This window comes from Nipponia nippon, unplaced genomic scaffold (assembly GCF_047370975.1).
Source record: "Nipponia nippon isolate SJK-2023a ecotype South Korea unplaced genomic scaffold, ASM4737097v1 scaffold_7, whole genome shotgun sequence".
Taxonomy (NCBI): Eukaryota; Metazoa; Chordata; class Aves; order Pelecaniformes; family Threskiornithidae; genus Nipponia; species Nipponia nippon.
Window position 1 is genome coordinate 8,615,567 of NW_028262391.1, and position 26,192 is coordinate 8,641,758.

The window sequence follows — 26,192 nt, forward strand, 5'->3', positions numbered from 1 at the left end:
GACAGGGCCAAAACCGAGGTGGTGGTTTGAGGAGCAGTAGGCAGCAATGAGCCCTGTATGCACTAACTTACTGCTGCTTTACGTATGGTAAATAGGATTCATTAATGTGTTTCTTTAGCAGAAGCATTTTCTTGTATTTCCTTCACAAAGCCATCAGAGCTCAACGGGAGAATGCTGGACAAAAAGGTGCTGTTATAAAAGGCTGTTTTTATCTCCAAACATCATCGAGGCTTGCTGGTTTGGGTCTCCCATTCATAAACGCCATCAGTCCATCAATCCCCAGTCTGTAGCCAGAGGGCTTTATATGTACATACGTACGTAACAGACGTTTTTGTCGGTGCTTAGCTCCCACAATGGGAGCAGTGTTGAGAGTTGTGTTGGAGTGACAGCTTTCTAATAAATTAATTCTTATCCCACATCCCCAGAAAGATTTGTTAGCAAAGGTCATACCATAAAGGTTCTTTATTACAGAAGAATATTTTTTTTCCCCGAAGTGTTCTGCATTGTTAATAGGAGATCTTGCCTAAATTAAGAGCAAAACAAGACAAAACTTGCCAACTCTCCTGAGAAGTATCCTGAACTGCCTTTATCGAAACAAATGAAAAGGTGCATTTTGTGATGCAATATTTGTGGTTGTTTTTTTTAAGTACGCTTTGTTTCCACAATTGGTAATTTGCAGCATTTGGGAGTTTTTAATAGGTTTTCTGACTGTGAGCATGACTTGTTGAGACTCTGCTGCTTTGAAAGTGCTATGTTAAAACTCTCATTTGTGGCTTTCCGTATCCATACTTTACAGATTTAGCTATTCCTTGTTAGGAAAAAAAAAGGCAAAGAAATGGTCAGAAGAAAAATGAGCTTGTTTTAGAGCTGTGGGTAGAGTTTAAAAAGTAAATACTGTCAAATACCCTTTAATTCTCTAAGAGATTTCTGATCGTCTTTGTACGGCCTTCATGATTTTTTGGTCCTGTTACTCCATAGTTGCAGGACTAAGATGGGGACGTATAAATCCCCAGCAGAAGGCACCTCGCTGAAGAAGAGGGGAAGGAGCAGCAGTGCTTTTGCCACAGTATGCTGTTGGTGCCCTGGGAAATTCAGTCCTGCGGCTGCATAAAGGCCAAGCAGCCTCTTCACGGGAGAGTGTGGATACCCAAGGTTTAGGTTTCTGGCGAATGGCCCAATATTTGGAGGAGCTGAGTCTCACCGTGGACTGTGAGCTCTGTAGGAACCCAGCAAACTCTGTTTTCAGAAGCCCTGTTTTGGGGAATCCAGCACTCAGACCGAAAACCTTAGTGTAGGAAATGTGGTTTTGGGCATGGAAACAGCTGCACTTGGAGTAGGGTGTGATATCGGCGTGCCTCCCCTCGCCCTGGCTTGGGGTGGTGGATCTTTCATCCTAGGACCCTTCTGCGGAGGGTTTCTGTGCCCTAGGGCTTTGGCTGGTAGGGACTACTGCCTCTGCAGCAGCACTGCTGGGCCTCCAACAAAGACAACATTTTTCACTGGTCAGAGGATATTTTGTTCACTAGAAAGCAAATTCTTACCAGCAGTGTATTTGACAGCAGATTTCTTTTTGTCCTTTAACAGCTTCCCTTCAATTTATTTTAAAGTTATCTTCAAATTTTGCATTAAAAGTTTACATATTCTAAGGCTAACATAACAATAAAATGTAAAATAAAACAGCTTGTCCTGCAGTCCTACAAGTTCATTTTAACTTTTCATTTTCCCTTTTTCTTTTGCTGAACTTCAGTCACATTGCTTAGAATTTTTCCATCCATGTGCTGACTTTTAAAAGATATTTTTCTTATTCAGAGTACAATAATTCAGTAGGAACTGCATGTACTTTCATCAAATCTTTAAACCGCAGACTTCTATAAACTCTGCAATTAGCTCCACTTTTGGTTTATGAAAATACTGTAATAAATCGCTGTTTAGCAAGCTTGAGAGAATGGTTTGAGTTGAGTTGAAAAACTTTTTGCTATGGGACTATCAGGGAAAGAGCTGCGTTTTGCTTATGCAGATACAGCACATGCAGTTTCTAATCCAGTGTTGTCAGAGATGTTCAATGTTTCTGATCCACCTGATAGAGACATTGATCTAGAAGATGTTTCTGAAAATGATTAATCAACCTCTAAGAGGATCTCTGCTGAAACATAACTATTTATCAGATACATAATACAGGTCACGGGCAGAAACACAGCATCAACATCACGATGAACATGGTGTGCTAGAGTTAAATCTCTGCTTTCTACTTCCTTAGGACGGAAAATGATACCGAAACAGAATCTCCTGTACCACTGGATGATTTAAAATCTGTTATGAATGGAAATGAAGATGATGAAAAGCTTCAAGTTAAAATACAGGCTTTTGAAGAGAAAATAAATGTTGACAACAGTACTCCTGGCTCAGTGAGGAGATACAGTTTAGGCCAGGTTTCTAAAGAAGAAAGGAAGGATATGAGATTTAACAGGTATGGCTCTGTAAAACGTGTGAGTGGTTTTCATGAATATCAGTTTTGTAATAAAACTTTATCTAAGCATTGAGAATTTGGTCTGCTTGCATGATACCTATGGGCATCATATGTCTAATTTTAACCAAGTCTCATATCCATGAATTCAAAGGCTGGATAAAATATTTCTAAATTATTTATTTAATCTCTCCTGTGCCCCAAAACAGCACAAGGGATAGGAAAATATTTGCATACAGATACTACTAGAAAGGAAGATACAGAGACCTTTCTTGGGTATTATTGCTAACAATAAGTATCAGATGTTTGAATCAAATTTTGCCTGTGCACTGTGTGAGATGAGCACGACCCTCCCGGGACCCTGGGTGAGATAAGGGCTCAGACAGCAATGTGCACCCATGGTGTCCTTAGGCTGCCTGTGAACCGCAGCTTCACAGCAGAGGTTTTCTTTTGCTGGTCCAATATTTGCCCTTTCAGTCACTTCACTTCTACCCTTCTTACTCTTATGGAAGCTGAACTTCATCCTCAGTATATCGGCATGGGGCAATGAAGAACTGGAGGCGGAATCTTGGTTCAGTTAAATGGCTGCTGGATGGCATTTTTATGATGTGATCAATAAAGCATATACTCCAGTGCTGGGGTTATAAGTTTCTTGCAGATAGGTTAACTAGCTCCCTCCATGGCATGCAGATGTTGTGATATATGGATATTATTTAGTTTCATTTGCTTATTAAATATGTGGCTTGAGTTTTGCTTTTGAAACGCAGATTTACCAAAAGATACTTGCCTCTGGCTAAGTGAGCCCCACGCTCAGCTGTCTGAACCAGCTGCACAGAGGTAATTCAGAAGATCATGTGTTCGGGTGATTTTTGTGTCTTACCTCTGTTCCAAAACACTTTTCCTTTTCCTTAATCGCCTTCCAGGTCCAAAAGCCTCGCTTTGCATGCAGTCCGCATGAAGGGGGTAAACTCAGAGAGCGGACAGGATGAGGAGAACGGAGAGATACCAGCAGTTATCTCCTTCACCGAGATCTACATTAGCCAAGAAAATGACAAATTGCCTTTTAGTGCTGATACTGAAGCAATGCAACTGGGAAATTCTTTGGTTTCACACCAAAGCATTGATTACATGGAATCAGCAAATTTGCCAGAATCTGCTAAAGAAAAGTCCCACAAAGGAAGTGCAGAGGCCGTGACAAGCCCCATGGAATACCAGGACAAGCTCTACTTGCACTTGAAGGAAAACCTGGGTAAAGTGAAAGCATATGTCACGGAGATGGGGAGGAAAATTCCTATCCCTGATCAGTGTGTAATTGAAGGTAAGAGGTCTGAGCCTTTCTGATTATGAGAACTCTACCACTACACTGAAAGCCATCACGGGGTTCAGGCAGATGGGCAGCAGAGATCTTCCAGCGCAGAGCTCATGGATGGGGAGGAACATTAGTTTTATAAAGTGATGTCATTCACAAATTGCAGTGTGCGTTTTGAAATCTTCCAGGACTGTTGTCCTTTTCCTTCAGGGATATAGTGCAACCCTTGCCTACCCCAGACTTCCATGAAGGTTAACGCGAGGATTGCCTTTTGACTGTCATAGGGAACAAACCCAGAGCTCTCTGGAAAAGGGCATGACCCATCAGACTGAGCTGAAGAGCCATGGCTGTTGGCTAGAGCTGGCGATACCTCTGGGCACGTCTGCAGGGCAGGCACGCAAGGGGAATGTGGCTTTCTGCCTTTCTCCTCCTGACTGTCACCTAGCTCTAGGCTGTAAGTTACGGAGCCGTGTTAACGGTCATGGAGAGTTGAGTGCAACAGAGTGCACGTGCCATGGGTCGGACTCGGCCACACAGGCACATGGGTAAGCACATGCTAATACTTAAGCCTCCTTCTTGGCTTGCGGGGTTGCAAATCTGGGTATCCTTCCTCATTAACATGATAATATTAAATCAGTTGACTTATAAGATACACCAGAAACGAAGCAGGTCAGCACATTCCAGCCCAGACACAAAGCTCCTTGAAGGCACAACAGAATGAGATCCCCAGTGCTTTGGGTTGGGTTGGATCCTATCTCACCACTTCCCTGGGGTTGTTTAATGTTTTCTGCTTTCATCAAGGCTGGATATTTGTTTTCAAGTGCGAGAAAGCTGGTTTGGTGAGACTGTGGAGGAGATTGGCAATACACTGCAAGACGGGTCTTTGATACTCCTCTTTGAAGTATTCTTTAGGTTGGGTTGTGAGCCTTTTGCTTACACTGAGCAGCAGTCGCTCCCTTTAATGTGAATTTGTGTGCATCTAACCACTTGCTAGTGGTCGTGAGCAATTTACAGCTCAACACTTCATGGGCCGCGTTGATTTCAAAAAGTAGCTGACTGAATAAATTTAATTAATTTGCAGTCACTTGAAATGTCATCTTCTAATACTACATAACTTCAGGTCCATCAAATATCAACTTTTGTTGATAAAGTATTTGTTTACTTTTTCAGTGGTCAAGAAGTTGAAAAGCAGTTTCCACTCATCAAAGGGATATGACTATATATATATATATTTTAAAAGCTTATGTTTCTGAAGAATTTCCTACAAATCTTAATTTCCAGTTTTACTATTTGAAATAGTTATTTGGTGGAATTAATGATAAACCTTTTGTTTCCTAAAAGTACAGCGGAAACAAAAGAGCGAACGATCTGGCTTGAAGCGCCGAATGCTTTGACCTTGCATTAATCAAATACAATATGTTGAATATTTTTAAATGTATTGCTCGGTTTCCTTCCTGAAGTACCTATTATGATATGTTCTAAGCATGTGATTATTTCTAAATTCATTCAAACTATTGTAATTTCCTGAAAATCCTCGACTAGCATTCTTAGGGAAATTCTTTGAGTAGGGACACATGTGCAGAACAGGAGATTTATGTGACTCATTCTAAATATGTTGAAGAAATGCAGCCTGGCTCATTACGCAGAGGACAGCTTTGTTAATATCTCAGATATTACATAAACAACTCCACCAAAAACCTTGCAGTTATTGGACTTCTGTGATTCCTGCCCATTCAAAATGTATCTGTTCTACATTTCAAGTAAGATGTTTAGAAAATAGTAAGAAAATGTTGGAAAATATTAATATACATAGTTGGGTAATCTTATGTCGGTTATGTAGGAGTTTGTTGAACTGGAAATTTAATGTGCAAACCAGGGAAAATATGAAAAGATAGGCACTTCAGGGCAATCTCCCATGAAACAGAGTACTTGAAGGAAATAGTGGCAAAATGTGTTGTAGAATAGCACTGCAGTTTGCTAATAATGGAGAGTGCAAATTTCATACTTTAACCTCTTCATTAGAGTCATGCCTTTCCTGGGCTTTCAAGTGGCAGCTCACACACAGGTCAACAGAGTGTTAACGTCAGTTTTAAGAAGTTCTAAGTAATGATGGGCTAAATTCTGTTCACTTCACTTAAACAGAATTCAAACCCCTGCTTGCATTTCTAATGATGGTGATGTCTAACCTTTGGGCAGACTGTGAACATGGTGAATTCCTTATTGCTTAAAACTGAGACTGTGTGGCATCCCCAAAAGGATGCTGTGATGATGTACTGGTGAGGACAGAAGCAGCTTGTGTGCCTTTGGATACATCCAGAATTAGCATGCACGGCCCCTGCCAGATCTGGGGCACTAATACCAAGAGCAGTAGGAATGAAAGCAGGGGGCTGCTGAGGTTTTCCCAATACAGAGTCACTGCCTTGCAGAATGATAGAGGACATTCAGTTCAGTGCTCAGCAGCTGATAAAAAAGGAAATGGACAAGAGAAGAATTATTAAGAAAAACAGATACATCAAATGACATCATTATGTCATTGTCTGCATTAATTGGAGCCTGAATCTTGAAGGACAAAGGAGACAGGTAGCAGGAGTATGAAGATAATCAGAGACCTCCATATTAAGAAAAATGGACTGGGACTCCACGGTCCAGAAAAGAGACAGCTGATAGAGATTTGCAATATCATGAATGACTGAGGAGATCATTTGGGAGTGGTGGCTCACTGTCTATTCTAATACAGGTACTATAGAACACGTAATGAAGTTGTCAGGAAGCAAATTCAAAATGCACAAGATAGGCACCTCTTAACATGTAATTACATACTTGCAATTAAATGGCAGAACTGATTGCTACAGTACATTAAGCATGCTGAAAGGGTAGTTGGTTTCAAAAGTGATTAGGTAAGTTAATTAGAGCCATTCAAGGTTATCAAAATACTACCCTGACTCTGGAAACGTCGGAGCCACAGATGGAGGTACCAGGAGAGCAGGAAGGAAATTACTGCTGCGTGGTTGTTCTGTTCTAGCACTCCTCACTTACAGCTCTTTTACTCGCCCTTTGCGAGCTAATACCAGGATAAGGTACTGGTGGGACTTTGACTCGAATCAGAATTGCCATTCCAACATCCCTCAAAAGGACAAAAATTGAGAAAATTTGGTTTCTTAACCAAAGTAGGAGAAAACTGAAGGATGACTTGATAACAATTTTCAGCTATGTGCAAGACAGTTAAGGGAACAGTCCATGCTGGACAAGGCAAGAAATAATGAGCTTAAATACCAATAAAAAAGATTCAGCTTAAACAGTAGAAAAAGCTCTCTAGCTTGTGCTGGCAGAGGAGGTTGTGGAGGTCAAAAGCACGTTAAAGAAACCTGGAAAGCCGGCCTAGGCAAGGCAAGTCTGCGAGGTCTGGCAGATCTGAAGAAGGGTTGGTGCTCCCTAAAATATTTCTGTTTTTTCTACACATATCAGTTGATTTAATATAAGATTTTATTTCTTCTGAAGCTTGCCTTACACCATCGGCCAGTTGTACTGCTACTACAACTCCCAATGTCGTAGGCACTCGACTCTGAGTGTGGGTAAGGGGCCAGATCTGATCACCACTCCAGGTCCCCGGCGTGTCTTTGATTGCATCCTCTGCTCTGTAACATTGTCTGTGATTTGCAAATTTTCTTTTTTGCTGTTGAGTCAGACATTTGCTGTGTAGGTCTTAGTCCTCACAAAATATTTTTGCTTTACAGGGTGTGTTTTTTCAGTCTCCTTGTTGACTTACAAGCTCATTCAAATTATACTATATGTCAAAATTTATGTAATATTAACTTAAGTCTTAGATTTTACATCTGTGAAGGGATACAGGTTAAGAACTGTAAGGGTGGATCCATGATCTCTCTGTGACAGTTTGAAGATGCCTCCTGTACACATTGAAAAATTGACATGTCCTCAGCTCTGTTATCTCATTTCGTATTTACTATTTTTGGCTGCATGTGCTTCAGGCAGAGGAGAGTTGTGAACTGGGTGATGATCCTACAGCAGAAGCACAGTTAAGACTGGGCTGTTGGCCAGAATGTCTTATACTAAGAAAACAGTCAAGTTGAAGGTGTTCTGAAGAACAGACAAGCTACAACAGCTTACCAGATGCATGTGTGTATGTGCGTAAGTGAATCTTTTGGAACTAACGCTGCAGTCAGAGAGGGGATTTAAACTGGGGCAGAAAGAAGGCATCCAAAACCACAAAAATCCATTTATTTTCACTTGTTTCAGTTTAGGGCTAATGGTTTTGTTCAGTTCCTGCTTAGTTTGAACCACGTTGCCCAGATTCGCATCTCTGCTGTATTTTAAGCAATTTGAGGAATTCTTTTATGTCATGTTCATCACTTTAATCCTCTTAATCCTGTGGATCTTTTCCTCAAAAAAAAAAAAAAAAAAAAAAGAGCACCACCATATTTGTCAGGCGCCTTAGCTTTCATGGAGCTAAGCAAAGTAGTTTTCATCAGCCCATATTTTTCCAGATGGTTTGTGATCTTATATCTTATCTGTACCTCCAGGATCTTGCAGATGGCAGTGGCCCAGACTTGTGCATCTATAATTTCCTGAATGCTCCCGAGTTCGGTTATTGCTTTTCAGCATACGCTGGGCAGGATTTCCGCTGCCTTGGTGTGGCTGGGGTCCCAGTGATTGAGAACAAGAGCCCGTGTTCAAGATCCCCACATTGTATTTGTAGTTTCTCTACTGGCTGCAGTAGGTGCTCTCTGAAAGGTCCTTCAGCCTTTCTGCTTTTCTAGGTCTCGTGTACCCTTCTGGTGAGATAGGGCTGGCAAAGGTTTGCATAGGTTGCTTTGAAAGACTTAGGTGAAAGATGGCATTCCTGTATTAGGCGTTATTGGTGTTATGACCTGCCAGAGTTGGCTGCAGGAGTGCCACAACATCCAGCTGAGACCTGAGTCCACTCTGTTTTACATGGTGTAGCCCCAATTACCCCTGCATGCAGTACAGGGCTCTTGAGCAGCTGGCGAGCTCCACCTGCTCTAGCCTTGCTGGGTCTCACCTTGAACCCTGCACGTTGGATGATTTTTGCCTTATTTTTCTTGTTTCCCAGACACATAGGGATAGTGGATCAAATGCATGGCAATTGTGTATCCTGCCTCTGGGAGTGGCTGGTGTCAGATGCTTCCCAGACACAAGCCTGTACAGCTGCTGGATTTGGTTATAACTTGAGGGCAGGTCCTCGTTTTCCACTCTAGTTCTACTTGCTCTTTAGATAATTGGGATAAAAATGCCACCATTAATGCCTACAGCTCAGAGCACTGAGTGTCAAGTGAGCTGTTGGAAAGAAAGCATTTGATAATATATGTGTGTAGAGGATACTGAAGGCTTTGCACATTTCCAGCCTGCCTAGCCTCCTTTTTAAGAGGACAGAGCCCAGGGAGATCTAGTGCATCATTCAATCCTTGGTCACTGAGGCCACATTCAAAATGCAATGCTATCCAATGAAAAATACTATAACCATTTTATAGCAGTAAGTCACTCCTGGCTCCTCGGTGCCCTACAGGAGGAAATACAAACAGCAAACATTTTGTAGGATTAATGACAGAATGCTGAAAGAAGAGGAGGTGGCAGGGGAAACAGGTTGCAGTACGCTGGTCCTAAATCTGGTTGTTTATTATGTTTTATGCTGTACTGAGAGATAATCGGTACCATATGACGGCATAGATGGAAAAGCTCATTGCTCCCCTGCAGTGCTCGCCCCTGCACCGGTCTGATAAATTCCAGCATTCCATAAGCCAAATGTTGATTTGGAACAGATGGACCTCTGCTCCTTCAGTGGGACCACAAAGTTGCATAGGCTCAGGCCAGCATTTCCAGAGATGAACTCTGCTGCTGCTAGGCGAAAACAAAAAAAAATTAGTTGGCATTTTATTCTACAGGACTGGTATTTCAAATGCATCCCAAATGCGAGGGCTGGCAGTGAGAATGGAAGCGCTAACTCACAGGATGGCCATCGCACTTGTGGTCATCTGCGTTGCCAGACCATGGAGAAACTCCCAGCGCAACAGGGAGCGTAATAGGAACATGAACACGCTCATAACTTGCTGCCCTCACATACGTGATAATAGCAAATGATGTGTGCTTTACACCTCATCTGGAAGCATCAGTTTAAACAGGCTGGTCTCCAGATGTGCTTTACCTGGTAGCTGGGAGATTCCTGGTGGGGTGGTGTTATCACTTTCCCGGGGGGAAAGCCAAACCAGAGGACTTTGACTTCTGAGCTTCTGGGTTCAACAAGGACAGACCTAACGGTTCCTCCAGGAGCTGCCTGTGCCTGCTGTGCAGGCAGGGTGAGGCAGCAGCCCTCTGCCAGCCTGGGGGTGCTGGGCAGAGGCGGCTGAGGGATGCAGCTGGGATGCAGAGGAGCCAGGTAGCGGCAGCAGTGGGATGTTTTCCCAGGACCCTGCTTTCCTGTGCACACCTTATGGGCTCTGTGCACTTCAGTCATCGATACAGGCAGCGGAAAGGTAAATGCATTTTTGCTTCTGAAGATGGGACAATGTAGCAGAGATGTTTTACTGTTGTACCTTCTCAAATGGCATACACTTTTCATTATGCTGATGGTAAAGGGTTTTATAAACTTATTACTTGTAAACCAAACTTGAGAGATCAGGAAAAGGAAACTGGGGAAGCTGAGAAGGGCTTAAAACTGAAATTTTAAAAGTTCTGTATATTTCTTATTCTCTGGTTTCATGTTTGTGGGTTTGATTCTATCTGGGAAATTTATAAGCATACTTTTACTCCTATTAACAGATTTTATTTAATAGTAAAGGATTACCAAAATAAATCAAATAATGTATTAATTGTTCCCAGAACCGGTGACTCTGTACCTACTTACCTATGTCCCTCCTGGTTTAGCCCAGCATGTTTAGCTGGAATAAACAACAACTAACTCTACTGACATTCTTCTGTTTATATTTTGTTCTTTTTCCCCAGGCACAACCACTTAGTAGTGAACTTTAAAATTGCAACATATATTCTCTTGTTTCCTGTAGGAAAAACAAGTTGTTGCTTATTCTCTTGCTAGAAGTTTGAGACTTGCCAACAGATGTGATGAGAAATATTTCTTGACTAGAGGAGAGTTTCCTTGGGATCTTGATCAATCTCTGCCATCTGGGGCATTTGGTGACTATGTGGGGTTGTTTTGTGCCTTGCATTGCCTTTCACGGGTTCTTCATGTTTTAAAATCCTTTCCTTGTGTTACTCGGACTCTTCTTCCAAGCCACGCCAAATCCAGGCTGAGGAAGGGGGAGAACTCATCCTTCTTTATGGAAAAGATGTGCCCAAGCGTCACCAGCTGCTGCTGCCTGCGATGCGGGAGAGCAGGACGCGGGCGCAGCTGGGGACGGTGCCCGGGGGAGGCTGAGATGAGGAGCTGCTTGAGTGGAGGGATGCACAGAGCTTTAAAATGTCTTGGCTTAGCTTTGCTCTCAGGTGCTCGCCAATAGGGATAATTCCTAGTAACTGGATAAAACAAGCAGTTGTTCTGTCTGGTCGGTGTGTTACCCCAGACACTCGGCAGCAGTAGGTATTTCTTTGCTGCTAATGAGATGAAGCGGAGCTATGAACTTTTCTCCTTTGCTGAGTTAACTGAGCTGGTGCTTAGCCCAAACAAAACTCTCATCAACATACACAGACTTCTCACCTAATAAACCTGCTTTGCACCAGAGCTTGCTGGCCTCTCCCTGAGTATGGGGTAGATGCAGGCTGGCCACCTTTCCACCTGGATGTGGGAGCACAGGCTGAGACCCCAAGTGCTGAGAAATTGGTTTCTCTGCTGTTACCAAAGGGAGCGCTGACAAGACGTACAAAACGTGCTGTAATTCTCCCTGAGAAAGTCAGAGTGTGGCCCAGCCGACAGCAGCTCACGGGTGCATGAGAAGCTCATTTTTCACACAAGTAATACCGCAGCAGCACAGCTATGGGGCTGACTGGCGTTCAGACCAAGGCGGTGTGTGCATTTACTAGTGACTGCCTATCCTAAGTCAGTGCCCCAATGAAGACATACCTCGTGTCCTATCATCTTGTCCCTGAACTGTCCCTTTCCTCCTCGTGCAGTATCTTTTGACGTGTTGACATGTACAAGGGATTTTCCTGGCCCAAGCAAAATGATCGTATCCATCATCCAGTTCCAAGAGCTAGCACTCTTAAATAGTCATAAGACAAGTCTGTCTCTGGGTTTTTTCTTTTCTTTTTCTTTTTTCACAGTCAAAGCCTCTATGAGCCCGTGCAGTATAGAAGTGCTATTAGAGTCGCAGATCTAGTGATTGAAATGGTGCTTCCATAAATCCTAATTTAGGTCAGATGGGACAGGTTACTCAGTGAAATAGAAGTTAGCATAAACACCCTGCTTCAAATTTGCTTTCCACATTTAGAAGTGACAGTAGTTTTTAAAGTACAAAACTAGTTCTAGAGTCTGTAAATATGTAGCTTAAATGTGACCAATGTAATAGGCTTAATGTCCTCAGGGAAATTAGTTAATTTTTTCCTTCCTCTCCCCCTTACATACTTTTGACCAATTATTTTAAAGAGTTGCAGATCCATCTTTGCCATAATTTGGACTTCATTGCTTTAAATCACATCAAAAGGACCTTTAGTCAACATTGGATTACAAGCATTCACCAAGATGTGCCATGTGCTGGGGGAGCTGTTGCAGAGCAAGTAGGTTTTGTTGACAGGAATCTCCTGTGTGTTGTACCGTACTGATACCCAGAAAGTTTCTTTGGGGCTAAATTCATCTTTTCTTACCAGGCAAAGTCAGAGTGAGTGTTTCTGTGTTTCCACATGGGGAATTACACAGAGATTTAGGGAACTGAGTTGTCTCCACCTTTGTAGGCTGAGACTGGTTTCTTTTCACCTTCAAAGCTTTTTTGCTAACTCAAGCCTGCAAGTGATTTATTTTTGTTCTTCCTAGCAAAAATTTTTGTATGCTCCCCTTTCCTAGCTAAACCTGCAGACCTGATCCCTGCTCACTCATCAGATTCTCCTCTGTCAGCTGCTGTGCATTGCCAAGTGCAAATGCAGAGTTGTTTTCCCTAGAAATGACTGCCTTCAAGTTTCACAGGTGTCAATAGGTCTTGCTATGTTTTATTATCTCTGCTTTAACTCCTCTGAAATCCGTTGAGATTGCACAAAGTTGATATTTGGTTCATAGTTTTTTATATAACATTGCAATGATGGACTGGGAAAAGTATGCAAGAACTTACCTAAAGCTCAGCCAATTTTTGTACGTGTGTGTTAGGAAAGCCCAAAATGTATCTTCTTAAGCTGCATATCATACTGAGTACATAATAAGTACACGCAATTCATAAATACTACAAAAAGCACCTTTTTCATTCTCGGTTAGAGTGTGTCTGAGCACAAGTATGAACACAAATGTGTTACACGCATGCTTTGCTCCTAAATGATCCTGCCACGCTTCTGACTTATCCACAAGGTACAGCAAAAATGACCTCCTGTGATGGACGTTTTGAAGTTTAAGTAATGGTTCTCTGGGGTCCTCAAATAAGATATTATAAAAGTGCAATATTATACGAGAAATATCAAAACCCATGGTGAATGTTATTACTCTGCTACAGTGGGATACAGTGCAGAGACTCTGAATCGAAATTGCTACATGAGTGGGGAAATATTTGTGAAGCGTAATATTGCCACTTCTAGAAACACCTAATGCTTTTGTTTGGCTTCTTAAAAATGAAAACGTAGCATACAAAAGTTAGTGTCTAACAACAGCTGGGTGGTAGGATAACACTTGCCATATATAATAGACATTTTGGAGGATATTTTGAGCACAATAGAGACTGATAACCTGTTGAATAATATTTACAACTTCTGCAATGTTTTTTTATGGCGTGTAGTACAAGAGAACTCTGCTACCATGGTTTTATTTGAATAAAAGTTTAAACCTATGTTATTATTCATAACGTTAGTAAGAGAAAGCTGCAGTGGTTAAAGATCTCCCAAAACTTTGGCCAGACACTTGAGCCCTTGGTTACTTGCGAGCAGAAGACGTGTACCTTCCCGGGTGGGAAGTGCTTTGGTGGGCAGCACTGCAGGAAGGCAGCGCTTCCAATCCTGCTCCTTCACCTTCAGTGGATGCTGCCGAATTTTGGAAAGCTGTGACTCAACCTATGCGACTATTACAATTTGTATTTTTAGCTAGAGGTCTGTCTCTGTGCGGGAGTTGGTAATACAACGGGCCACTGGTTTTCTGCAATGTGTGTACATCCAGCGTGCCAATCTCACATGCTGTGGGTCAGTCTCTGGTGATGCCATTAATTAAAATGATCAGGATTTTTCCATTATAAACATTTTGTGAAATGGCACAATGTAGATATTTTTCTGACATATAATTTTCCTGAAAAAGTGCCCAGCTTCATCCTGGGCAGCTTCACATGCCCAGATGATGACAAGAAACTAATTTTGCCTTGCCTATCTATTTACAGGTCTCCTGTGACCATAAAAATGAATTCCCATGGTACTGGTGTGTTGGTTTGCACTTGAGTGAAATACAATGTAACAGTGCTATATGGATCAGGCTCATCCTAGTCCTCATCAGAATGGGTTTATTATTTAAATACCACTTTCCACTGACTTTGGGATAACTGAGATTAGCTGTTATACGTTGAAACTGTTAGTTCATTGCAAACCATTGAAAAACACACGTAGTAAACTTTAGGTCATTATCAGACATTGCCAGATTCAGCATTTCAAATGTAGCAGAAATAGCTATGAGTAATCGCTCATCTCATACCAGAGGTTTGAAGATTGTCTGAATAGGAGGCTTTTTTTCAGTCGGTATTGACAAATGAATGCTGCTTCTTTCCAGGAACTACCTTTTTGCTCAGCCAGCATGGACTCCAGTGCTTTAGCTGACATTTATTTTGGTGTGTATTATCAGCCTCAGCATTTTTCTCCCTGTCATCCACAATGTCCTGCTAAGCAATTTGTTAGGGTTTTGTGTCTCTTGATATATCCTTTGCAATTTTTGTTCTGCAGCATTTAGGAACCTCCTTCACAGTCCCATCAAACGCAATCCCACCCAGCACTGAGCACCCTTTCTTAATTGCTAACCAGGGGCTGGTGTCCTGAAGCTCTGCCACCCCCTGCTCACAGCCAGAATGACTTCTGTGGGAGACTGCCCAGATGGGATTTAAATAGCTTGATGTGGACCTACTGTGGGAGACAAGAAATCTAGCTCTGGACTCTGCTGCCTGGCATGGTTGTTCAATGCACTCCAATGTCTGCCTGCAGCCTTTAAATGCCTCCCAGGTTTCTTTTCAATTCATACATTTGTAACTGAAAAAGTAACCACCGTACTCACTGAAGAGGAAGGCATTGACTGCCAGCTCCTTTTCACAGTGGCAGTGCGTGGCTTACGGTCACTTTTAGCTAAGAGTGATTTCCCATAATGAAGCATTAAACTTTTCACACACATGGACCAAGGCCAAGCCTCTACTTCTGGTTGAGTGCAATAAAGTTAAAGTTTTGTTAGCATCTGTGATGCATAAATGAGGGGTCTTTACTTTGGACCGTGCTGTTGGAAGAGCATTCTGTCAACAGCCTCCTTGGAGACATCATTTAGTTTTGTGCTTTAATATGTCCCAGGACTTAGGGTTGCTCTAATTAACCCCTTCAGTTTCTGAAACTCCTTCTTTATATTGAACATGAACACTGGCAGGTTTGGATATTAATCAGTAGGTTTGGGTAATTAGGTTAAACTCAGATTTTCCCCATAGCCACTAATCCAAGAGCTGTGGATTTTATGCCCCATCTTTTTCATGCTAAGGTGAGTATGTTGCTTATGGGCATGATGTATCTGTGATCTGCAGCTAAGTTAGTTTTCTTTTCAGAACTGTTATCTCAGTTTAGCAGCATTTGCATCTTTGTTGGCTTAATGTTAAGCCCTGGCTTTCTACTGCCGAAAGCTTACGGTCGTACGCTTCTAATATTGTCCCGCTGTAGATCTTGGAGTATGTTTGTGCTCGGGCAATTGACATGACCCAAACAGCACTTCCACATTCCACGGGATTTAGTCAATGTGCACAAATCAATATTGTCATCTTCAAAGAGCAGCCTACAGATGCCCAATGCTTGGCATCAAGCCACCACTTCATGCGGATTCTTCCCTTCCTCAAGGCAACATTCTCCTGTAATATATTCACATTTTCAGGCCTACGTAAGAGGAAAGAGTGCCATATTTCCTTACACCAATGAGTGTGCCTCTTTTTTTGGTATATTCAGTGAAGCGAAGAGCAGTGGCCCCAGTTAAGCTCCTCTTTCCATTGCTGTCTCAGAGCAAAGGAAATATCTTCTAAGTTGTCCTCTGCTAAATGCACTCTCTAGAGACAAATACGGATGGGTTTTCTTGTTGGCTCACCCATGGTTTAGGAGAGCTGGGGCTGGCCTAGGTCCTTCCTCCTGTGTCTTTGGAGGGGAGTGATCTGGATGACGTTTGAGGTCCTGTTCAGCTCAACATCATTTTGACTTGGTTCACAAACTCCCTGTCTGGGGGGAAAGCTCACCGCCTGGTCTGACCCTCTGACCTCCTAGTGCCTGTGGCTTTTCTTCTGCTCTTTCCTTCTGGCCCCATGTTGGCTTATGCATCTGCCTATGATTAAAGACTAATGAACACCCCATTGGTTTCCAGATGACCCAAGCTCCATCTGCTGTAACGTTGCTGATTATACCATGTAAGTGATCCTCTGAGGAAGGAGTGCTGTTATCATCCTTTTCTCTACAGTCTGTACAATCTGGTTGGGTCCTCGTGTTCACTTCCAAATGTTATGCATTGTCTTGGCCTGTGTGTTTCCCCACAGTATGCATAGTGACTCTACTGTTTTTTGTGGAATCTAACTTTAATCTTCCCGTGCCTTTACATCTCAGATCTCTTCTCTTGGGCTACAGTAGAGTCTCAATGAGCTCTGCAGTCCCAGCTTGACACTGGTGACTTCCTTTTCTTGGCAAATTCAAACAGCTTTGTCAAAGGATAATAAAGTGGTTACCACTTGCCAGCTTCTGAAGTTTTTCTCCCCCAGCCTAACAGCCATCTGGCCTCTCTGTAGCATCTTCAGCAGGTTCCAACATCCCGGTTTTGAATTTTCTGTGTTTTTAGTGACAATCTCATCCATTGATACTTTTCCTCAAGGGACCTATCCTTTTGTACCCCTGGTAAACTGATTCCTCGCATGTGGTGTTTTTATGTGAAATACAGAATTTAGTACATTTCTCTCCTATGCTTTCACATCTTGATTAGATGAAAAATGTTAAAAACAAGTATTTCAAGATGGTCTATTGTTGGACAGAAAGGCTGCCTTCTGATATTAGTCTGCCTTGTTGCTGGCTCTCATTGTCAGTAGCTTCAAAAGGCTGTGCTATTTAAACTGTCTTCCGTTAGCCACATTTTCTAAAACGTTACAACTCATTTTTCCAGTTAGGATATTTCATTACAGCATTTTATTCCTACACCTTCACTGCACGGTGACTCACCAGGACAGCACGAGACTCTGAGTAATGTTCCCTGCACAGCTGGCCCGTGTCAGCCTTCTCAACTGCGTGATTCATTTTGTGGATGCTGCGCGGTGAGACCTGGCTGGCCAACTCCGCAGGAGCCTACGCTGCTCTCTGCTCTCCTTGAAAATGCTTTGGCTTTGACTCTGCAGGTTCTGGCAGGACGGGGCCACGGGAGAGGTGAACATCGGTGGCTTTGTGCATGCATCAGTCTAGCAGGCTGATCTGCAAGCGCAGGGCACTTTGTCTGTCTGTGTGTCATTTCTGTCTTTAGGTAGGAAACAAATGCGGCAGCAGCAGCTGGTGGGGCCAGTTGTTCCCCTCCCCTTCCAAGTTCAACTCTCCAGCTGGGTGAAGAGGGTGCAGCTCTCCCCTGTGTTTGCATCAAGGTCATCATCTAAGGATCTCTGTCTTTTGTTTTCCATGCCTTTTTACCTTGGATAGCCACTTGGTCCCGTTTAAAGGGGCTATAAAATGAAATACCGCTATTTTAAGTTAATAAAGAAGTCTGATTAGGTTATGCCTAACATGCTGTTATCATTATGAATAGTCATCCAAAGACAGAAAACGAGGGTTCAAGGTCAATATTTTGCAAAAGCAGAATCATGCATCTCAAGGGCTTCATTTCCAGTTAAAACCAGCATGGGAAGTTCAGAGTTAGGTAACATTACGTAGCATAGAGCTTTTGAACTGCCTTGTTGATCCCAAAGGACACCTTCAGAGTGCATGTAACCTCCACGGGATTTTTATCAACAGATGACATGATTGCAGATGGCATAAATGGTTGGTGTTTGACAGAGCAGTGAGAATTGGGGATGCTTTGTCTGTAGTGCACTGGAGCTGGGACTGTGCGTGACACTGAGTCACAGCTGTGAATAGACATATCCCACCTTTCCTGCTGTGTAACTGTATGCGCGTTTGCAGTCCCTTGTCCTGTTGGACCTGGAGCTCCATGCCTTTTCTTTCTCTATGTGTTTTTTTGCCGTGAAGTCTGTGGCTGCACCAGCAGTCGTGGCCTGCAGGTTCTGCCAGCGGCTGCCCTCGTACTGGCTTGCCGATTTGAGCAAGTCACTGTGTCGCGTTGCCCCTTGCAGTATGGCAGCAGCAGTGATTCCTCTCCCTTGTGTGTTGTGCCTCTCGGCGAATGGATGCATAAGTTCCAGCGTCCTGGCTTAGCGTGTAAAGGAATTGGGTGTGACAAGCAGACCTGGAGCATATGTGCTTGATGAGAAGCAGGGTTTGTAGAACCTGGAGCCCCTAGAAGCCAGGCTGTAGCCAGAGCATCTCTGCACAGGCAGGTTCAGGCAGACCTGAGCTTGGGCTGGGGCTCCTGGGTGGACAGGGAGAGGGGCTGCAACTGGGAGCTCTCGTGGTGTGGGGCAGGACCTGGCACATCAGCTCCCCGCCGTGTTGCAGGGCTCAGTGAATACTCAGTAGCGCTCTTTGAAACTGCGGTGTTTCTGATGGTGAATTTATAAGATGCCCTGTACAGCAAACGTGATGTGTGTGTAGTAGTGCTGTAAATCGATTTATGCATCTTTTGGCTCCTGGAGGATCTATTGCAAAGAGGAAAAGTACCAGGGCTTTTACCAGCAGCTGCACGAGCCCATTCCTGGCTGGGAGCTGTGTGCTGCACTCCTCCATCCCTACAGACACCAGCTTTCAGCTGCGCAAAGTCTCGGCAAGGATCCCACAGATGTCAGGCCCCCATATGGTTGTTTCCTAATATGGGATGTTTTTTTCCAACAAACTCTTTAAATAAGAATAAGCGATGCACAGTTTTGACATCTGTCTGGTTCAATAAACTAAACAATGGTACTGAATGCAGGAGAAAGCACAAAGAAGATGAACAGCCTGACTGTGCACTGTCTTGCACCTTTTGCATTTGGGAGTAAATGATTACTACGCAAGATTTAAAGCACTGGAGACTAAATTCCTCCAGTACCGTCAGATGGCTTGTGTTTAATTTAAGGGCACAGACACAGCAATGCTCTTCTGAACGCTGCAGGAGTTGACCCAGACTGAGATACCCCCGTAGTGGAAATATGTGCCTACACACTGCTTGATTGCACATACACTGGTAATGGACAGTTAGGTTTCTGTCTTTTATGTAGTTGATTTTAACATTCTGTATATTTATTTCTAGATACTGTTAGAAGTTGTGTAGCAAAGCTGTTCTTCAGCTGTCCCCTGAAGGGCCATTACTGCCTGTACAGTAAATCCAGTTTTACCCTCATCAGCCGGCAGCCTCCGCTGTGGATCCACATCATGTTCCTCTTTCAGCAGGTGTGTGCAATACAAATTAGTGGCACTTCTCTATTGTTAACTTTGTAATTAGAAAAAATGTCTTAATGGTTAATCTCTTTAAACACGCTTCTAATCCACAGTGCTTTGCGACCCTTGTGATTTCTCAGAAAGTCATTACAGTAGGTTGAAGTGATTTTGCAGTTTATAAGTTTTTATATTTCTATTAAATACAACAAATTCAAACTTTCTGGAGAGATTACAAAGTCTGGGAATAAAAAAGTGGCACCAAAACTTATTGTCCTTATTCAGGCAAAACTTCCAGTAAGTCCCAGGTGCCTTGCAAATGAGCAGGAGCATTGCAGTGGATTTTAGGGGACCAGAATCAACGCCAAGGCTGCAGGTGGAGGTTAGAGGGTGCAGCACCCACTGGGATATTTTTACTGTAGAAGTTCTGACTGAGCAGGATTTGCAAATCTGATCAGTGCTGTTCTCCTACCAACCCTAAAGCTATTTTCTCGTGTTTAATACTGTATCCAAATACAGCCCAGTATTTGGACATACGTGGGATTTCCTAATAGGTTACAAATAGTATGAAATTGTAAGAGAAAACCCTACATTTACACTTCAAGATGAAGCAGATAGCTTTTGTGTTAAAATAGTAAGGTTCAGTTTCTTAACCTGCGCAGAGCTGTTCACCACAGTTCATCCCGCCCTAGTGCAACCTTAGAAATAAAAAGCGTTTATCTGAAATTTAGAACATGCATGGTGAATTATGCTGTGAATTTAACAGCTCAAATCACTCTTCCCTGTGTTTGCTCCTAGAAACAAATACAAAAAATGGTTTTAAAAAATGGAGGTCAGTAGGAGTATTTGGGTGCTTCAGTGCAAGAAGTGATTGCCATGGCTCCAGCGGTGCCTGTGTGAGCTGTTTCTGGGGACCTGGACTTTGCTGTGGATGAGGAATGAGGATGGTCAGGGAAGGAGAGGACAGTGACAGAGCAGAGCGTAGAAAGCAAAGAAAAGTAGATGCAGGGACAGGGGTGAGAAGACAACATGAAAGGTTGAAAATGGAGTTGAATTACTCTGTAAGTGAAAACCTGAAGAAAGAGGTTAACTTTTAACAGGACTTAGAGAGGATAAGTGAATTATGTTACCAATTTATCATTTTATTCCTGGCAAGAGGAAAACAGATGTTGAAAAATATGGACAAAAGTACTAAAATGCACAAAAACGAGAAAGGAGGAGTAGAAGCAGAGGAGACGGGTGGCAGAGCTGGCACACCTCGCTCCCTGCTGCGCAGCCTTTGCCTCCCTTGCTGCTGGATTTTAACTAAATGACCTCTGCTCTGTCTGTGGTTCATGGTTTGAATCAGTTGCACCAACAATTTAATCACTGATCCACCTTTAACCCCTGGTGCCTAGCCTTTTTGTGATACATTTTTCATTGAAAAACCTCTCCCTTTAACCCCTTCCCAGATTACCCTGAATTTGGCTCTGCCATTTCCATCTTTCACCAGGACTATTGAGTTTTGCACAGTTCCCAGCTCACAGGGGCAATATTACTTTCCTTCCCCATTCCTCTGCACCCAGGTGCCCATTGCCCCCCTTCCCCATCCCCACATGCCCCTGCTGGGTCCTGCTTCCTTCAGATGCTGCCCCCAAACACTGGTCCCCCTGTTTCCCTGGCTTTCCCTGCCCCAGGCTGGGTAACTGCATTTATCTACTGCAGCTACTCCTTCCAAAGCTTTGCTTTTATTCCCTACAGTCTTGCTAGTTTGCTCCAGCTGTGCTAGTGCTACCCCGGCCCCGGGCTTCTGCACCAAGGAGCCCCCAGCAGAATCCCGCCATGCTGCTGGGGCCAGGCTCGAAGCAACGTGGTTTAGTTTGTGTCTTTGCAAAGATGCTGTAAACACAGCACTTAATACGCTTTTTTATGGGGAAAAAAAAAAGGTTCCTCCTGTGTTGCACCAAGCGTTTGAGCCTGCTGTGCATCAGGATGGTGTTTAATGTCAGATAATTTATGGTTTTCTTTTGTTGAAAATCCTAAAGCTTTTAAGTACTGGATATATAACTAATATTAAATTAAATACAGGGCACTAAATTCAGCCCTGGGATGATGTTATTTAAGCCTGTGAAATTGTACAAGAGATAAATTTGATATAAAATATATTTATAGTGTGTTAATAATGAATTAAATGAAAGACTGGTGATAAAAATGTAGTTTTCAGCAGATCTGTCATAGATTCACAGACAGATGACTAATATACGGTTTCTGAAGGTTTCAATACCAGTTACTGTATCTTTATTCCTTTTTTGCCAGTTGCTCTGTATTCTGTTTGACATTGCATTCTGCAAAAGGAAAAGCGAGAAGAAAGACTTTTTCTCTCAGGTCTCCAGAACAGATCCTTAATTTCATGACCCTGCTTTCTATTGAATTTTTAAAATATTAGTGAATAATTATGTCATGTTTCGAAACCCTTGGATGGAAGTTGTGAAATGGCAAATTATTAGTGCAGGGCAGTAGGAAGAGAAGCGTATGTCAGTGCAGATCTGAGAAATTGTCTTACATTTAAATGATGATTAACGAAAGGAACAAAATTAGAATAAGGGGTGATGTTAGGCTATTCAATAGACAGGATGCTTAGTTTCACAGATTCATTCATTGAAATAACCCTCTAATGCTATACGATTTATGGCTTAATTTCCCTGTTCAGGTGGGACAGTGTCACGCCGCTGTGGTAGCACCAGCGAGTAAGGGGCTGTCTGACGCGTCCCTTTCTAACACCTTCCCTAAAGCCGCTCATAAATTTGCCAAACACTAACTACTTGGGCTGCCATTTTCTTGTGCCAGGTGGCTGCCTGGAGCTGACTGCTTCTCCCTTTTAATTTGGACAAAATGATCCGGCTGTTTCTGACAGCTTAGCTGGAAAAAACGCATTGCTTCAGCCACGATAAAAATTCCTGGTTGTGTCCTACTGAAGTGTGTCTGTGTCAGCTGGATGCCAGACAGTGGGATTAGGGTTGTTGGGTTTCTGCTTAGAAAGAAAAGAAGGAACATCCATCCAGGAAACTTACGTTAAAAGGACTTTGTTCACATTGCGAAATCAAATACTTGAAATATGGAAAATCAGATTTGTTTGTGCACTCTTAACTTGGCTCCTGCATGCAAATGCATTTTTTAATTACAAGATCATGTAGCAGATATAGTAGAGGCAGAAACGCTAAGCTCTCTCAGACGCAGTAGTGTTCTTGTAACGTTGATTTTGTGCGCAGTTTATACAACGAGGTACTTAACACTGTTCAAATACTAGAAAAATTCAAGGCAGCGTAAGGTTGTACCCTTGCTGTCCTTTGAAATAGGGAGCTTTGGAGGTGAGAGCACCCAGCCCAGCCCAGGTTTCATCTTGTCTTATGAATGTTCAGGGGATGAAAATTCCTGTACTCTGCCACCAAAATCTGTGTTGAATGTGCTCTGCGGAGTTTTTTGTCTTGCGTTTCATCCCACTGTGTGTTCAGTGCAGTCGCAAACACTGCCCTGTTACTCTTCCCTGCACAAGGACCAAGAGCTGCAGTCAGGTCCAAATAAACATACACAAACGTGCAATGGTGCTAAGCATCTCTTCGCATTAACTGGTAAACGACATGTCTTTCTCTAAGAAGATGCACGTCACTGAGATATACACCTGGTTCACAGAGGCCTGTGCTGCTAACATTTTGATAAACTAGCATTTCAATACAAAAACGACATACAACTTGCTATGCATAGTGGTAGTTGACAGATAATCTTTGGTGAGCCACAGACCTTGAAGACATGTAATGTACAATAAAAAAAGCCCCAGAGGACATTAAATATTTGAGGATTTATCTAACCGTGTGCATATTGATCCATTGTAACTCCTTACAAAAAATGAACTAATCCCTGGTTATTCACATGGCTGTCCCACTGTAAGAACAAGATGTTCTTTGTTAATGGCCAAGTAAAAAATGCTTGAAATCCTGTTTTCAACATTTTCTTCAGAGCTTGTTTGCAGAACCTTTGTCCATACAGAGTAATTCTGTGCAAGTCCTTAAGGCCCTGTGGGAGAAGACACAGCTCAAGGGGATGCACAGTTTTGAAACTGCCATGATCCAGTCTACGTTTCCACACCAAAAGGTAAGCTATTTTTTTTCTCAGGAAAAAAAAAATAGTAGAAGAACTTTGCCCTGACTTTTAGAACAGCTGTACAATGACCTTTACAATAGCTACAGCAAGTCTTTGCTGTGCTCAAATCGTGGAAAACAAAACCCCTTTCCCTGCCCCTTCCCCTTCTTTGCCTTAGCTCTGTCGTCTTCCGGGCATTTGCACTTACTGCCATGCCAAGTCCTCTTCTCCTGGATGACCATATGGTGATCCATAGCGCGTGCCTCTGACCTCTCTTTTCTATGAAGCACTCAGCTTGTGGGGATGTTGAAAAACGTTCACCAGCCATTATATTTTCAACCTCTGCAGAGGGTCCACAGTGTTGTTTTGTACTGTGCTTTGAAAGGTCTCCAAGCTTGTTCTTCATCCCCTCCTACACGCTTCACGTGGATTGTTCCTGACATGATGAAAACTAGTGGTGCTACATATGGATTTTTTCCTGCTCTCAGTTTCACTCTAGATTCAGATTAGCTGCCGCTATGGACTGTTTGGCAGCCACTTGGAAATTCACCTAGTTAAACACAGACTTGGATTTTACGGAAACGATCATTTGTACATGCACCATTAGTTACCCCCATCAGTTTAAAAGATTACTCTTTCAAAGCTGTTTACTGTCTCCGGGATTTCAGCAAATGCTATTTCAAAGCTATTAATCAGGCTTCTTGGAAAAGGATGCTGTAGGATTGTAAAACAAATATCTGTTTATTTCTGAACATCTCCATCCAGCTCAATTGGATGAAATGAACTGTCAAACATGACTTTTAAATGCTCTGTCTCAGAATATGGTATGCATGAAGATGTCTGACTGAATAAGATTAATTTACTAAGGTTATGGCTGATTTAAAAGCAGGAGTTTTGTTAGAAACACCTTCTGAACCCCCAAGATAATGTTGCATTGAAGTGGGAATTCCTGCTGCAGCTTATAAGAGGAGTAGGGGATCCCCATATCTTATGGGCCAGTTTTACTTAGACACACAGTGGAGCTTGCACTAAGTATTTTAGCTGCTATTGAAATCCTAGCTTGACTCATCCAAAGGCATTAGAACTGCTTTTCTGTTCAATACTGGCTTAACTTGAGTCCGTGCCAAGATCTACTAGTCAAAAGTTGGAGCCGGTGGAGTGTAAAAGAGTTTGGGGGGAATAAAGAGCTTAGAGAAGAGCATGCCTTCATGGGTAGGATTAGACGTAGTGCATCGTGCACACAAAGCCTACAAAACATGCCCAACACCCTAGAAACGTGATTAGTCTCCAGTGCATTGGTTGCATAATCCTGCTATTGCTCAGATACTAATATTTGGCCTATTTTGGGAACTTTCGTCACTCCATGACAATTAGAGTATCTTTTGAGTTCCCAAAATAGCAGAGCTGGAAAATGAGATACTGACCTTCACTGATATAATGAATTAAGCAGTGAGTTGAAGTTCGGAAACTCCAGGAGCTGCAGATTACCTAACAGCCTTCGGAGGGTGAAGACAGTCAGGCAGATGTAATGCATCTGAAATGGTAAAAGATTTTAATATTCAGTCTTTGTCTCCACAGTATGCTGCTGGATTTACTTTCTCAGTTTTGGTTTTGCTTATTAATATAAAACGTGAGTTTGTTTCTAGTGCAATTTGCATTCAGTTTACTGAGAAAAGTCCCATTGAATTTTCTGGGAGTGAGACCTAGGCCTGCCATAAGGAGTGTTTCCTGTAGCTTTTATGTTCCCAAAAAATCCAGCCAGAACGTTCCTGGCATGACCTAGTCTTTACTTTGCTTGACAGACTAAGCTTCTGCAGTAATTTGAAATTTTCGTTTCTGAAGTTCTTCCCATTGCTAATAGAATTTCAAATATTGTGAATCATTTGACAAAATGGTTGTAGTTGTTAATATTATTCCTCTGCCAGTAGTGCAGGAAGCAAAATTATGGGTGTGTGGTTCTTTCAGTAAGCAGAGCACTTTTAATTAAAAGTATTTTGAAATCTGTTGATATAAATGCAGTGTCAGCATCCTGTATTGTATGAAGTTTTATGTGTTGTGTGACAGCAATGTCTGAATGCTTTATCGGAACCGAGGAATTTCTGGGCTGCGAGCATGTGGGGACGGTCGGACCCCAGCAGCCAACAGGAGCCACAGTGGAGTCAGTGCTGCGACACTGCTCTGCAATTGCTCCGCTTTCGCCCTGTGACCCTGTGGCTAATCCAGAGTACATGACTTTAGAAGCATTTTGCAAACCTGAAGAAAAATCTATTACATCAATGATTTGTTCCAGAGTAAATTCTGAGAAATAGTTTCAGATTTACATCGCTGTAAGCTATTTCTGAATTTGGCCCAGGATGTGTGTGCAAGGAATTGCAGCAAATACCTGGCTTACAGAAAGCATGTCGTGTTTCACTGGGCAGCCTGTTCGTGCCACAAAAAATATTTATACAGCATGGCTTAAGATGTGCCAGAAGTAAAGCATTT

General features: G+C 42.7%; 1 protein-coding gene across 17 annotated transcripts in view; it reads left to right on the plus strand.

Annotated features, from left to right (window-relative positions):
- The window catches only part of VEPH1 (ventricular zone expressed PH domain containing 1), a 98,436-nt gene that overhangs the window by 44,532 nt on the left and 27,712 nt on the right, over positions 1-26,192 (plus strand). For all 17 annotated transcript variants that reach the window (XM_087739902.1, XM_087739905.1, XM_087739901.1 and 14 more), the window contains 4 exons: positions 2,258-2,467; positions 3,388-3,782; positions 19,468-19,607; positions 23,586-23,720. In XM_087739902.1, the coding sequence (XP_087596028.1) occupies positions 2,258-2,467; positions 3,388-3,782; positions 19,468-19,607; positions 23,586-23,720 (880 nt within the window). The remainder of the gene's footprint in view (positions 1-2,257; positions 2,468-3,387; positions 3,783-19,467; positions 19,608-23,585; positions 23,721-26,192) is intronic.